General features: G+C 34.8%; 2 protein-coding genes across 2 annotated transcripts in view; one reads left to right on the top strand and one right to left on the bottom strand.

Annotated features, from left to right (window-relative positions):
* Window positions 1-15560, bottom strand: part of LOC127548270 (olfactory receptor 7A10-like) — a 51226-nt gene that overhangs the window by 10709 nt on the left and 24957 nt on the right. The gene's annotated exons all lie outside the window — the stretch shown is intronic.
* LOC127545968 (olfactory receptor 7D4-like) lies at window positions 13327-14307 on the top strand. The gene has a single exon (XM_051973446.1). The coding sequence runs from the start codon at window positions 13327-13329 to the stop codon at window positions 14305-14307; it is 981 nt and encodes a 326-aa protein (XP_051829406.1).

Genomic DNA, 15560 nt, shown 5'->3' with positions numbered 1-15560 from the left:
TAATCACCTGTCAATAAAAAGTTACAATTATTAAAAAAAAGAAAAAAAATCCAATCATTCTTTCATGTCAAATCATTTCAAATCCATGAAGATACCTGTCACTTCCAACTAACGTCTGCTCTTTTCTAAGACAAATGTCTTAAGTTCATTTAATTGCTGCTCATACATATTATCTTTGTCATATACTTTCACAATCCAACTTTTAAAAAGAACTCTTCTTAAATTTCATCTAATTAGATTTGACTCAGTATTATACCTGATAAAAAATCTTTTTTTTTAATATACATGCATTATTGTTGTTGTTGTCCTTTGTTTTCAAAGAGGATCAAAAGCACATAACTATGTTAAAATTGAGTTACAGTATGTCCAGCTATAGCTGATCAGGCCAATAAGAATTTGTACTTCTCTGCTATTGTATACAAATCATCCACATGAACATTTGAGATAGCTTCTCTCATTTTGCATATTTCTTCTTTTCTTTGGGCTAATTCAATTCTGCTTTGCTCATATAGCACAACACCTTCTCTAATAAGGGCATGCCATGCAGGGTAGTAAGTTATACAATATCATACATAGTTATATAAAATATATTTTAATTTTAGTTTTATTATTAAAAAACCAAGATGCCCCCAAAAAACTTCAAGAAAAATAAAATTCTCTAATCTTAATTCATACAAAAGCAGTTTTTTCTTGGGCAATGGATAGCTTTTTTCATCATGTCTTTCAGAATTTTTCAACATTTTAAAAAATAAAACAATCATTTAAACATTTCATGAAAATCTCAACACTGAAATTTAGTCAACTTATCAAACTGACTTGATCATTTCAATTCATAAAGTGTCAATAATTTTTTTAGTCATTCCAAGGTATTATTAGGAGGAGTACAGTGTATTATATAGAGAGATTTAATTAGAAAGATCTGAATTTGAATACAGCTTTTGATACTTATTGGTTTTGCATCTCTGGGCATATCACTTAATCTACTTGAATTTTCAGTTTCTGAATAAAAAAAGGTGATAGTAAAGCCAATATTACATAATTTTTGCGATGATCATGTAAAATAATAAATATAAACAGAACTGACAACTTAAATCTCTATATGCATATTTTGTTGCTATTGTTTTTTTTTTGTTGTTGTCGTTGTTATTTTTACTATAATTATATGATGTAGCCCAGAGACCTCACAAATCAACAAAATGATAATTACTTGATACGCTCCTTAGAGTTGAACCCTCAAATTCATTTTTTCTTTGATTTGCTATGCCCTAGTCTCAGAATTTATTCCCAAGAAAAATTCAAAATAAAGTTTAGATGGAATTTATTTATTCAATTCCCCAAATGTGGGCTCAAGATCCCATACATACTCAAATGCAGGATGGAACAACATTTGTTTCATCCCAAAGAAAATGTAGAAGAAGTAAGATGTTCCAGGATCCTAAAACAGACACTGTGAGCATAGTCAAACAACTATGCCTTGGAAGTCATAACCAGATAGTGCAAACACATCTTTAGAAGTCACTGCTTGCAAGGTGACTTGGGGGTATCATTGAGAAATAACTGCCTGACATTGCTCTGGAATTCTCATTCCCATAAAGTTCTACATAGATGCTTGTGGGTTTGGATACTCTCTGAGATGGAAACTTATTTGGGAATTTTACAATTTGTAAAGTTGCAGTATATAAGTAGTAAATATATGCAGTATATTCAGTAATAAAGTTGTAGTATATAAAAGAAACCCACATAAATCATCAGCATCTTTGTGAATAGATCTATAATTATAGTTTTTCCCTTATTCTTTAGTTTTCATATGAAGATAATATCAGTGCCTTTGAATTCCAAGGATGCAGATTTTGATTCAAGAAATTCAGTCTAATGAAGACATTTCTCCCTACTAAAGCAATCCGCCAAACAGTAAGAAAGGACACTTTCTAAGGCAAGATGTTCTCTGTAACTGAAAGAGTTCAAGTTAAAGATCTTTTCAAGGACATTTTAGATCTGGAGATGATTATTTCATGATTTTAGAGACTGGAGGAGAGGAAAGACATCCAAAGTCTCTTCTGTGATTTGGGGATTCTAAGAGAAAGACCCAAGAATAAGTCAATTCATCTCACAAGCTCTTTAATTGCTTGCATTGTTTCAGATACTGGGCTATATGCTTTGCATTCAAAAACCAAATATAAAACAGTCCCTACTCTCTGAGAGGTTTTAGTCTGTGGCAGGGAAGATTCAAGATGGAAATAGATCAGCAAAATGAAATGTATGTAGTAAATATAATGGATCTGGACTTAATACTAACCACTGAGGAGATTAGGCATTCTAGTTGGAGTTAGTCCTCAAATTCAGCAATAAATGGAGTTAGGGAATCCAAGATACAGATGTGAATATGGATCTCTCTCTGTTTTATGCATGGGAAACAGTCAGTGTAAATATTCTAAAGGGAGAGATGGTAACATTGTTAGAGCAAACTTCAAAGCTGTGGGATGATCAGCTGTGAAACACTTGGCTGTTCTCAGCAACACAGTTGGAACAATGTAATGTTCTCTTCTCTACAAAATAAAGTTCTCTGGGAGTAGGTTTCTGGCGGGGGATGGGGAGTGGGGGGGGTTTCTAGAGGCAGTCTTCCTTTCAGTTCAGGGTAATAATCACTTCAAATGCAGCCAGGAATTAATGCCCAAGTCTTGTCTTCCTTGGGCCCAGTTAGCTTTTTTAGAGACTTATGGTTCTTAGAGACTCCTTGGTTCTGAGAGCTCTTGCCACTAGTCCTTTGTCTCTTCCAGCTTCAGCCTCTAGCTCCCTCTAAATCTCCAGCCAGCACAAAGGTGGAATATGGAATGAATCTTACTCCGCCTCCGAGAGTGGGCTTGTAGGCTTCTGACTTGTGAATCTCCTCCACTGAATCCTAGCTCTAAATCTCCCAAAGTCTCCAGCCAGCACAAAGGTAGAAGTTGGAATGAATCTGACATTGCCTCCAAGAGAGTGCGCTTGTGGTCTTCTGAGGGTTTGCGGGAGCTCCTCCTTATATATGCTTTCTTAAAGGTGTAAACTCTAATAAGTACTAAGTACATAAACATTGTCTCTATCAATTCCAGTGACTTAGCACCTTGTTTCAAGTTTTGACCCATAACAGAACAACAGAGGACTGAAGGCGGGAGTCAAGGAGACAGATTCATTCCATCTTCATCAGCCTCGTGGTGACTGGCCTGGCCTCCTGCATTTCTCCACTGAAACCAAGACTCTGGAAGGTCTCTAAGAAAGCTAGCCCGGGCCCCAGGCAAGGAGACAAGATTGTGAAGGAGATAATAAATGATTTGGACTTTAAGCCCTGGCTATTCTTATAGTAATTAATCTGCTGAAAGGAAGGCTACCCCAAAGACCTCCAGAAAACCAAACCAAGAACATTACATTGGCCTTTTAAATACTTTATTACAATTAAATCCATTCATCATACTGAGTATAAGCCAATCATTATATTACTAGGAAACCATTATTTGTTGTAAGATTAATTCAATAATACTGAACTAAAGAACTATTAATCACCATGCTAAACTAGATAACCATTGTCTTATCAGTTCTACTGACAACACCTTATTTAAGTCAATCATACAAAGTTTCAGCCCTCTATAAAACTTAATTTTGAATTTTTTCTTGGAAATAACCTAGGGCATAAGAAATCAAAGGAAAAAAGTTATATTTGGCTTTCTGTTTCTAGGAGTGGAGTGACCATCTACCTATTATTCTGGTGATTTCTGAGGACTCTGGATAATGGAAACTTATAGAAATACTATCAATAAGAAACAATGGCAATCAAATATGTGTATATGTTTAGATTGTCAGTTCCCTTTAAATATATTATTTATTTAATACTCACAAAATAATGTAATATAAGGTTTATTATGAACATATTATGAGCCTCCAGAATCTGAGGCTCAGATAAAGTAATTTGTCTGGACAAAGCTTGTAAGAATCAAAAACTGTTTCAATCCAAAATCATTCTAATCAAAATCTATCTATTCACAATACTGTATTATTGCTAATTACATTTTGTAATGATTAAAACATGTTGATACTTTATGAATTGAAATGAATTATTTTAAATAAACTTTCAAAGAAGTATCAATTATTAGATGAAAGATGGGTTCCCTCTAAATTAGCATAATTTGGTGTGAGGACTGCTGAGTTCTTTTCACAACTGCTCTCCCCTTTTGTTTCTACATGACTCAACTAACTCTCACCTGTAGTTCCAAGAAACTGTCGGCCTGGTAAACCTTTTCAGCAGATAGCCTAAAGCAGGTTGAGACTAACTGGTTCCAACCTTCTGGTAGGTTAGTGGGTCTACTCCAATCATGTAACGATTTTACCTGGTAGAAAAAGAAGATAAGAACAATTTGTTCCATGACTATGAGAACAGCTAAAGTGAGTGCTGTGTTTCATGCAGAGCTTGGTTCTACATCAAAGACACCAGTGTCATCACTGCATCTTGGGGCATCACTGGTCATCTTGACTCTGTTCTTCTAGTGGACAGTGATTACTCTGAAAGAGAGAATGAGACCAATGATTTAGTGCAACTCTGTCTCACTTAAATATAATTTATGCTTGATTTAAAAGACATCACCTGTTATGGGCCAGAATTTGAAACAAGGTACTAACTCACTGGAATTGATAGAGACAATGCTTATGTACTTAAGGTCACACCTTTAAGAGTTCATACATTAGTTTACACATTAGCCTTGGAGATTCACAAGTCAGGATTCACTTGGGAGATTCACAAGTCAGGAACCCACAATCCCACTCCCTCAGAGAAGGAATCAACCTTTGAGTTCACGCCTCTTATAGAGAATATAAAACAACGAGCTCACTAGAATCTCTTAGAGCCCCAACCAGGAGTCAGCTGGGGAGATCGAGAAGCCAGGAGTCTGAGAGAGAGTGAGAGGCAGAAGCTGGAAGTGCTAAAAGACTAGCAATAAGAGCTCTCAGAACCAAGGAGAGAGATAGGCCTCTAAGAAAACTAACTAGGCTATTTTGAAGGAGACAACAAAAGATTTGAATTTTAACTCCTGGCTGCATTTGAAGTAATTATTGCTTGGAACTGAAATGAAGGCTGCTTCTAGAAGCTCCCCAAGAAACTTGTTCACAGAGAACAATATATTTTATAGAAAAGAACACTACAATCACCCATACTATTTTACCATCTGTATACATCTTAAAGTTCTGTGGTCGCCAGGCAAGTGAAGCAGGTACAAATACTCTAGGAGCTATATTCTTAATCCTGTACACAAATGGCCTAGGCCATATGGTTATGAGAAAACTCAACAGGTGTCACTTTCAAAGAACAGCTTTGAGTGAAATAAGACTAGCAAATGAAGACCAGCTTCCCGAAATCAAAGGTGGATACATATTTTTCTGGAGTGGCCAGAGTCAAGCGAAGTGGTACAAAGCTGATGGAGGATTTGAAATCAAAATGAATATAGTAAACAAGCTTGCATGTCTCCCAAAAGCGGTGAATAACAATACATGACAATACAAATGGCACTTGCAGATCATCAGTGCCAATATTCTCACCATGACTATCAATCAATCCTAAAGCCACACTAATAGTAAATTCCTCAACTCGAAAAGGCTACAAGCCAAACCTAAAGAGGAGGAGTGCTGGTGTATACTCCCACCCTCTTTTTTTTTTTTAATAGATTTTGTACATTCAAAATAGCCTTCAAAGCTGAGATGCAACAGTGTATGTATCGATTCTCTCTTGCTTTTGCTAATTGTGGCCTAACAATTAACAGTAAGTTAAAACAGGTACTCCATCATCCTGTCATATCATCTCAAGCATATATGGAACTATTGATAACAACAAATGAGAAGTTTTGAATGTTATGGATAAGTTCACTTACCTTGGCAGTTTTGTTTACACAGATAGTTAGGTTCATGTAAACAATGCTAGAGCTAACTTATATTAATATTTGGAAGTCTCTAAAGGAATAAGTGGGAGAAGTGAGATGTTACAAAGCTACCAAACTGAAAGTATATAAAGCCACTGTCCTCCCTTCACTGTTGTATGACTATGAAACCTGTACAGTTTACCAGCTCCATGACAGGTAATAGAATCACTTCCATTTGAAAAGATGAGATATCAGACATGAAGCTCCTTTCTTGAATTAAACTCCAAGCACTTAAACTCTATTAAAGAAAGCACACCTCTGTTGGGCTGACCACATTATTTTAAATGCCAAACATATGCTTGCCAAAAAGATTTTTTTTTGGAGACATGAGAAAGGGCAAGCACATATGTGGTAGTTAGAAAAAGTAATCCAATGACACTCTCAAGGTCTCTCGGAAGAACGTTAGAATTTATTGCATGACATAGGAGACAGTAGCAAAGTACTGACCAACCAAGTATACTTTCCTTATAGAAGGTGCTGTATTCTATGACCAAAGTGAAGTGGAATTAGCTCAGAATCAATGCAAGATATGTAAAGTTAGACAATTTATCTCAAATATTAATGTGGACTATCTGTGCCCAAACTGGCAGAGCTCTTTGAGTTCATATTTCCTTATCAGCCACAGTTAGGTATACGTTCCTAACATAGGAATACAATTCTTGTCCTTTTCAAGACTGAGAAACAATAACAACCAATTTTGATGATTGGTGGATTGTCTGGATAACATCATTTAATTATAGTAATAATAACAAAAAGGAATTATAGCAGTAAAAACTATAAAAAAAACATACATACATATGGATTTAGGCTTTTTTCCTTCATATAATTTTACTTGATCACAAAAATATGCAATGTAAGTTTTATTATCAATATTCTATTGATTTAGAAAGTGGGCTCAAGTACATTAAGTGACTTTGCAGAGATGCAAAGCTATTAAATATCAAAAGTTCTATTCAAACCCAAATCTTTCTAGACAAAATCCCTCCAGCCATGACACTGTACTCCTCCTAATGGTACTTTGGAAAGACTAAAAACATCGTGATACTTTTTGAATGGAAATGAATTGATTTAAATAGGCATTGAGTAACTTTGATTAATCGAGCAAATGTTCAATGGTCAGATTTTTATGAAACATATTAAGTGTGCGTTTTTTTCAGAATTTGAATAACTCTGAAGGACTTGTGATGACAAATGTTATCTATCCCCAGAGAAAATGAAAGGAGTGTGAAAATAAATTGAAACATACTTTTAAAATTTATATTTCTTATGGTTTCTAGAGGATGTTATTTTCTTTTATATTATGATTAACATAAAAATGTGTTTTGCATGACTACACAAATATAACAAAAAAACCTTGACCAGTTATAATATTGAGCCAAATTGAATTAATTAAATTGAATTAATTAAATGAAATTAAATAGGAATAAATGTCAGGTCTTAGATTTGGTTTGGAAAGGCAAATGATAAAGATAATATGGATGAGGACCAAATAAAGAAATTTGCCATGCTTTTCCTAGAGAAAAGAAGCCATAAGTTGGAAATGAAAGGTTTTTGTATGAGTTTGAAATAATCTAATGTGAAAGAGTGATTGGCCTTGTTCTGCTGGGCTTCAGAAGATGTAATAAGGAACAGAATGGGGTCACTCTACAAGGAGCCTGATTTTACCTCAGTAGAAGCAAACACTTTCTTGCAATGAAAATGCTATAGTAGCAGAAATGGACGTTTTAGGAAACAGTGGATTCTTTGTTGTGAACATAATATGATTCTGACTGGATTGAAGAGCTTTCAAGGCTCAAATTCTCCAGGGTTTATTAACTTCATGTGACAACTCTCACTATTAGGAAGATTTCTGTAATCATTTCATGCCCCTTAGGGCGTTTAGCTGTTCAGGAATAGAAAATACAATTACGTGATTTTTCTAATGAAGAGGTTGGGGGAATTGAGTTTCACAGGCAGTAGAAATTTCAAATAGTCTTCCTCTTATTTCACAGGACCAGATATAAGTTCAATCAGGCCAGAAAGGAGTCTGCTTGTAATTCCCAGAGATATTCTTACTGCCTGAAAATTTTTACTTTTGGGGGGACCCAAGCATCTGCCTTTCTTGCCCTCCATTCCAACAGATACACTCAGTCAAACCTGTCCCGTTGTTTATTTTCAGTAAGATATTTGAAGTAGGAATTGTTGGGAAGAGAAAGAGTAAAGAGAAGTAAAGGGGAAATAAGGAAAAAGAGAAGCAGCATTCAGCATTGCTCAAAGACTAAAGGAGAATCTCCCCAAACCTACATAGATGAAATTACAGTCTAAATTAGTCAGTAGAGCAAGAAAAATTGACCTGCTTCATAGTTTATTTGAAAGCCCAGAGTTTAGCCTAGGATCCAGTTTGGAAGAAAAGCAAAGTAAAGTACAATAAGTCATCTACTGAGTTATGTTCAGGTTCCCTTTTTGCTAAAAGGACATGTATTTAATTATTTTCATCCTTTGATCCTGAGCTATAAAATTGGAATCAAAGATTTCTTTTTGCCTTCATGGTGGTCTTTCTTTTGTGAGAGTCTGTGAGAGAGTCAAATGAAATCATCTTTGTGGAATTTTTTTTAGTGAACTTAAATAATTTCAGAATGATCAACTTTATTTTTACCACGATAGCAGAGATATGAGTCTGTTGTCTAATCCATCTCAGCCAAGTATAATCCAAATACCAGGGATAGCCTTTAACCGGAGGTAAGTCTCAAGTGAACTAGTGGGAAGATTGAGGGTTTATGCTCCTAATTCAAGATAAAAGTTATTTGGGTATGGTATGAATAGTCTCATTCTTACCATAAAAGACTCTTGTGATTCTACAGACTCCTAAGCTGAACTTATCAATCAGTGTACAAGTCACAGGATCAGGGAGTATGGGTGAGAGTGAGTATGGGGAGTTGATGGAAGGACTTCTTACTCTAATAGCATTGATGAGTGGTCTTCATCCAATTCATATGCTCTGAAGGTTGTCAAAAAACCTAAAAGGAGTTTTTAGAAGTTGCTTTGGAATTTCTATGGAGAATGTCAAAAAGTCTCTCTAGTATTTAGGGTATAATTAATTGCTGTACAAAGATATTTGGTTGTCTCATTTAGAGACATTATGATATGATGTATATAAGATCACTGCATTGTACATGCACATTCCTTAGATTTTCTTAAATTCAACAGAAACAGTTGTCTCTGACACAACTTTATTTCTTATTGTCTTCTCTCAAATATCCTAATGTAATTTTTTTTGTCATCTCTTAGTTAACTTGTTAGCTTTTTAGTGGTATATAGTGCAAGCATATTGTGAACTTTAATGAACTGTCAGTTAATGCATTTATCTATCTCTAAATATGTGGGCATGGTTGGACTGGGGGAAGAGAGATAAAGAAAGAAGACAAAAAAGACTAAAAGGGATGCAAGTAATAGGTAAGACTGATACATGTATCATGATAGGGAAACAAAAAAGATTTAAAATATTTGAGGATTGTTATGGAAAAGATTAAATGTGCTGAGCTTGACCTCAGAGAGTAGAACAAGGAAAAATTCATGGAAGTTGCAAAAACAATTTCCAACATTAACCTTACTAATAATTATAGAATTGGTAGTGATCTTTTATACATCATCCCACTTTTCCTTAGATAATCTCTGAACTTGTTGGAGAGTATATCATTGCTGTTTTTTCTTTGTTTTTTTTTTTCCAGTGTTCTATTTAGATAACAAGTTTATATAATTCAATGTTTCTTCCTGGAAGCCAGTGAAGTCTAATTGGTATCAACTTAAAATTAGTAAATCAATCACACTGTTGGAATTTTATAATTATTTCATTTTATAAGTAGTAGAGATCCATCCTCAAACTCTTCAGAATTATTCCCTAAAACCTTGAGGGGGAAAATAGTTGTTGTCCTCTAGGGACAGAATTTATTGGTCTGACTAAGTTAAGAGAGTAATCCTAGAATATATCCTAGATATATGAAAAATACTGGAGGATCTTAGTAGAGAATAATTTAAATATGAGTCAGTGCAGACTTCCTTTAACTTTCTAAGTGATTCTTTTCTCTTCATTTCCATCAACTTCAGGAAGATCTTTTCTTGTTACCTCACCAAAGTGAGGAAGATTAAATATATCTCTCAAAGTATTCTTTCTCTGAGAGGTCAATATATTTGCCCATTATAGATATGTGCTCTGCTCCTACTTCATCTCAAGTGATAGCTAATTAAATGTTTCAAGGGCTAACAAAAGGAATTAGACCTGTTTTCTTTAGACTAGTGAGGATATGGTTAAAAGAAAAATTTTGACTTGATCTCAAAAACAAATCAAGAAACAAATTTCCTAATAACTAAAGCTTTATAAATGTGGAATGGGATCTATTAAAATGTGATAAGTCCCTGCTCATGGGAGGTTACTGCATAATGACTTCTCATCTGTAAAATTACTTTTCATCACCCTCCTTGCTGTGTCTCTGACTCGGTGAATTTCATAGTCTTGACACAATGCCCATAGCCTTCTCACTCTCAAACATCATACCCTAATGCCACCTTTCTTTTCTCATCGATAATTTTCTTCAGGGAATTCCCCATTTTGAGAAAGCTGTCAGGTTTGTCAGTCTTTGTTCTCCTCCTGTTTATGTCCCTGACTCTCCAGGCTCAGTCACTATGCCTTACACAGGTACTTTCCCTCTCCCTGCCTCGTCCTTATTACTTATTGATCTTTAACACTTAGCACAGTATTTGACATATAGTAAATTTTACTTCATAGCTCTTCATAGCCACATCACATTTTCATGGTCATGTTGGGCTAAACCTATTCAAGTATACGTGAAAGTAGATGGAATTTAGGATCTCTTTCAATTCTGAGGTTCACTAAGTTTTCCAGAATTCTCAGAATTGTAATTGCACATTATGTCTAATTTTTGTCTGTTTTTCTCAGACTGTTATTGACTTTTCTAGTTAATATAAAGAACATAGTAGATGATCCTGTTTTTGTTTGCAGTCAACTCTGCTTTCCATTCTTATATGGAAAACTGATTCCATGTTTTGAGAAACACCTTCTTAGACTGAATATTCACCTTTAATCCCAGATACATCTTCCTTTCACAATATTGTCACCCAGGGCCATTTGCTCCATTGAGTTTTTCTTCTTTTCAATATCACATACATTATACAAAATGAACTTTAAGTATAGTCAGCTGGCATGGACTGTAGAATATAGTATTTCAGAGATTTGAAGGGTTATAGAATATGTCAGAAATGGTGGGTGTTATTGCTTAGCACTCCCATTATACTTTTAAAGCTGATGGAGAGCAGCTCTCTAAGACATGTGTTTTCATATACATAACTGTCAGATTTCTCAGGAAAGTTAGCAGCACAGGCTCACCAGCCACTGGAAGACTGATCCCATCTACTCCTAGCTATATGTAGCTGCAACATATAAAAAAGGTGAAAACACACAAGCCCAGACAATCTCCTTTCATACAAGATTCTAATTCATATTAAAATGATGTGGGAGTTATAATAGATAGTAAGCTTATTATGAGTTAATTTTTATGGAAGACAAAATGACATAAAAACTTAACCTGTATTAAAGGAGTAATAACTTCCCATAAAAAAGAGATCTTCATCCATCTGTCTTTGACCATAGTAAGGCATCATAAAAAATTTTGTGCTTATTTCTGTACACCATAATTTGTAAAGAATTGACAATCAGGAGAAAATGCAAGGAAGAGCAACCAGAATTGTGATGGACTTTTATTGATCAGCTGAAGGAACTATAAAGTTGCTTGACCTAAGGGAGAAAAGACATGGAATATGGGATGGCTGTCTTCACATATTTAAAGGGATGTCATATGGAGAGAAATGGTATTTGGTTGGCAAGGACCCAGAATGTAGACTGAGAGCATTAGATAGTGTTTGAAAACAGGCATATTTTGACTCAAAAGAAAGGAAATAGAGAGCAAACACATAGAGGAATAGGTTGCTTTATAAAACAGAGATTTCCCTTCAATTGAGAGCTTTATGAAAAGGTAAGATGTTTACTTGACAGGCATAGGGCAGGATGGATTGTTTTTATAGTATACAGTTTTATATTTTGCTTCCCTTGAGGTACTTTCCATATATGTGATTTCATGATTCCAATTTTAAAAATGAACTGCTCAGATCCTTCTGGATACCAGTTTCATTTTCTCCCTCTTTGCTTTTGGTTCCAAGTGTGGACCTGTCCTGCCCTTAGCAACTTCTTTTTTCAATGACTGGAACATCTTTTTTTTTTTTTCTTGTGACATTTAAATTTTTTTTAAATTTATTTTATCCTGTACTTAAGAAACAAAACATGTTTTTTCAAAACATAGGAGGAAAAAAAGATGGCAATGAATTCTGCTTATCGGTTCTTTCTCTATTTGCAGATAAAGTCTTCCTTTATATAGTTTTTGTAATTAATCTGGGTACTTAAAATAGAATGATTTAATGGCTAAAAGTTCTTCTTAAAACAATATTGTTTTTACTGTATATAACATTCTTTTAGCTCTTCTTATTTCACTCTTCATTATTTCATGGAAGTCTATTTGTATTTTTCTAAGATCCTTGTGGTCATCATTTTTATAGCAAATAAGTATTCTTTGTGATCATATATATCCCAATTTGTTTAGCCATTCCCTGAATGATTAGCATTCATTTAATTTTCAGTTCTAGCCATTAAAATGAGAACTGCTATAAATATTGTAGAACATATAGATTGCTTTTCTTTTCCTCAATTTAACTTTGGATACAGAACTAGTAGTAGTCTTGCTGGGTCAAGTGGTACAAGCAGTTTAAGAACTCTTTGAACATAATTTCAGATTGCTTTCCAGAAGGGTGGGGATGATTACAATTCCACCAACAGTGAATTACTCTCCCGATTCTTCTACATCGGCTTTATATTTATTAATTTCCTGTTCAATTATTTTAGCCAATGTGGTAGGTATACTATCTAACAGTTGTCTTGATTTCCGTTACTGTCAATAATATATTAAAGCATTTTTCATATGACTATAAATTAGTTAGATTTCTTCATTGGCATACTGCCTCTCCTTATCCTTTGAGCATTTATCCCTGGGGAATACTATTGATTATTTATCGATGGTCACTGAAAGTTTCCAGGAAATTTCAGATTTTATAAATTGTTCTTTCCTAAATGTGGTTGTTTATATTTCAAAGACTCAAAGAACCAGAAAGAACTGTAGACATTTTTAGGAACACATCCGTCATCTTGCATTGAGGTTGTATGTATGAATGGTAAATTGTACAAGGTCACAAAGATAAGTGACAGAGACAAGGGAAGAGCTGAGAAATTCTAAATCAAAACTTGATGTTCTTTCCATTCTGTATACAAGGATAATCATATTTTCATGTTATGCCCTTCTCACTTTTCTTTCCCAGCAGAAAAGAAAGCCCTATAGTATCAGAAAACCAAACAAAATTCACTGATTTTATTCTTCTGCGATTTTCTGAAAAACCAGAACAGCAGGAGGCTCTCTTTGGGCTGTTCTTGGGCATGTACTTGGTCACAGTGATTGGAAACCTGCTCATAATTTTGGCCGTTGGCTCTGACTCTCATCTTCATAGGCCCATGTACTTCTTTCTTTCCAACTTATCCTTTGTAGATTTCTGTATGGTATCTACCATAGTCCCCAATTTGTTGGTAAGTATCTTGATAGAAAACAAGGCCATCACCCATGTTGACTGCCTTGCCCAGATGTACTTCTTTATGGTTTTTAGTTGTATGGATAATTTTCTCCTTACTGCAATGGCCTATGACCGTTTTGTAGCTATCTGTCATCCCCTACGCTATTCAGCCATCATGAATCCTAGGCTATGTGGTCTGCTGGTGCTGCTTTCCTGGATAATAAGCCTTCTAGATTCTCTTCTTCACACTCTGATGGTAACACGGCTCTCCTTTTGTATAGACCATGAAATTCAACACTTCTTTTGTGATCTTGCTGAGATTCTGAAACTCTCTTGTTCTGACACCCTAATGAATTACATTTTGATTTACATTTTAGCTGGACTGTTGGTTTTTCTCCCCTTCACAGGGATACTTTCCTCTTATATCCAGATTTGCTCTTCCATTTTGAAAATCCCATCATCTCAGGGGAAGTATAAAGCCTTTTCCACTTGTGGATCTCACCTCTCTGTTGTGTCCCTATTCTATAGTACAGGACTGGGAGTGTATTTCAGTTCCTCATTTACCCATTCTTCCTGGAAGAGCACAGTTGCCTCAGCAATGTATTCTGTGGTTACCCCCATGTTGAATCCATTTATCTATACACTAAGGAATAAGGACATAAAAGATGCCCTTAGGAAGCTAATTAGCAGAACAGTTTCCTCTCAATGATGGGGTTGGCTCCTGGTCCTTGAAATGAGACGCTGGTACATTTGGGGAAAATAGTGGAAGGAAGAAATTTTTGATTCTTCAATTTCTCCCCATTCAAATCTACATTTCATTTTGCATTTTCAGTGCTATTGCCTAAAATATAGATTTCACTCTGTCACCCTTTCCTAATGAGTACCAGGGGTTCCCTATTGCCATTAGGATCAAATGCAAAATCATCAGTTTGACATTCAAATTCCTTCATAACTTACCTCCTTTCTACCTTTCTACTCTTTTAAAACTTTACTCCATACCACATGCTATTAGCTCCAGTAAAGCTAGTTTTTGCCATTCTATGAACAACACATTCCATTTCTTGGCTCTGGGCACTTTCTTGGGCTGTCTGCCATATCTGGAATGTTCTCTGTATTCAACTCTACCAATTGAGTTCTTTTGCTTCCTTTAAGTCCTAAAATTTAAAAAAAGTCCTATCTTTTCCTGGAAGCTTTCCTAATTCCTTAGTTCAAGTGTGTTCACTTTGTTAATAATTACTCATTTATGAATTATTCATTTTATTCACTTATTATTAATATATTGAGCACTAATAATCTTGTATATAGCTTGTTTGTGTATATTTGTTTGTATGTTGCCACCCCCATTAGATTGTATGATCTTTGAGGTCAAGTTATATCTTTTGTTTTATTTTGTATGCCCAAAGCATAGTACAGTGACTGAAATGTGCTTAATAAATGCTGACTGATCAAGCTCAGTTTTCCTACCTTAATGACTGACTGTGGTTTTATTTTTTATAATGGACCTTGACCTTTCCCGTCATGGCTTCTATTATTCAAGTTTAAACCATAATGATAACTCGTTGAACCCAATCTGCTTTCTTAGGATATTTTTTCTTTAAAAAATGTTAGGTTTGGAGTGATAGATCCAGGATTTTAGTCCTTACTATCACTTATGAGTTATGTGCACTTGAACAAGTTATTTAATGGATTTTTTTCTCAAAATTCCTTCATTTATGAAAAGGAAATTGGAAGACATGCCCAGTCTCCTTAACATTTCTTAAAAACACCAAATCAAATATACTATAAGAACGTGGCTTGTAAGCTATAAATAGCTATGTTACACAGGAAAGGAAAAATTTAGGAAAAATTGATATGGAATTTCATCATTGGTTTTCTAAGTTTTGTAATGAGTGTGCTAGCACCCAGAACACCCCAGAATCAGCTGGAGTCAGGATAAACAAAAATCCTCAGTCTTTATTCTTG

The sequence above is a fragment of the Antechinus flavipes genome, chromosome 1 (assembly GCF_016432865.1).
Source record: "Antechinus flavipes isolate AdamAnt ecotype Samford, QLD, Australia chromosome 1, AdamAnt_v2, whole genome shotgun sequence".
Classification (NCBI taxonomy): Eukaryota; Metazoa; Chordata; class Mammalia; order Dasyuromorphia; family Dasyuridae; genus Antechinus; species Antechinus flavipes.
Note: the sequence above shows the minus strand (reverse complement) of the source record. Positions and strands in the feature narration are given on the sequence as shown.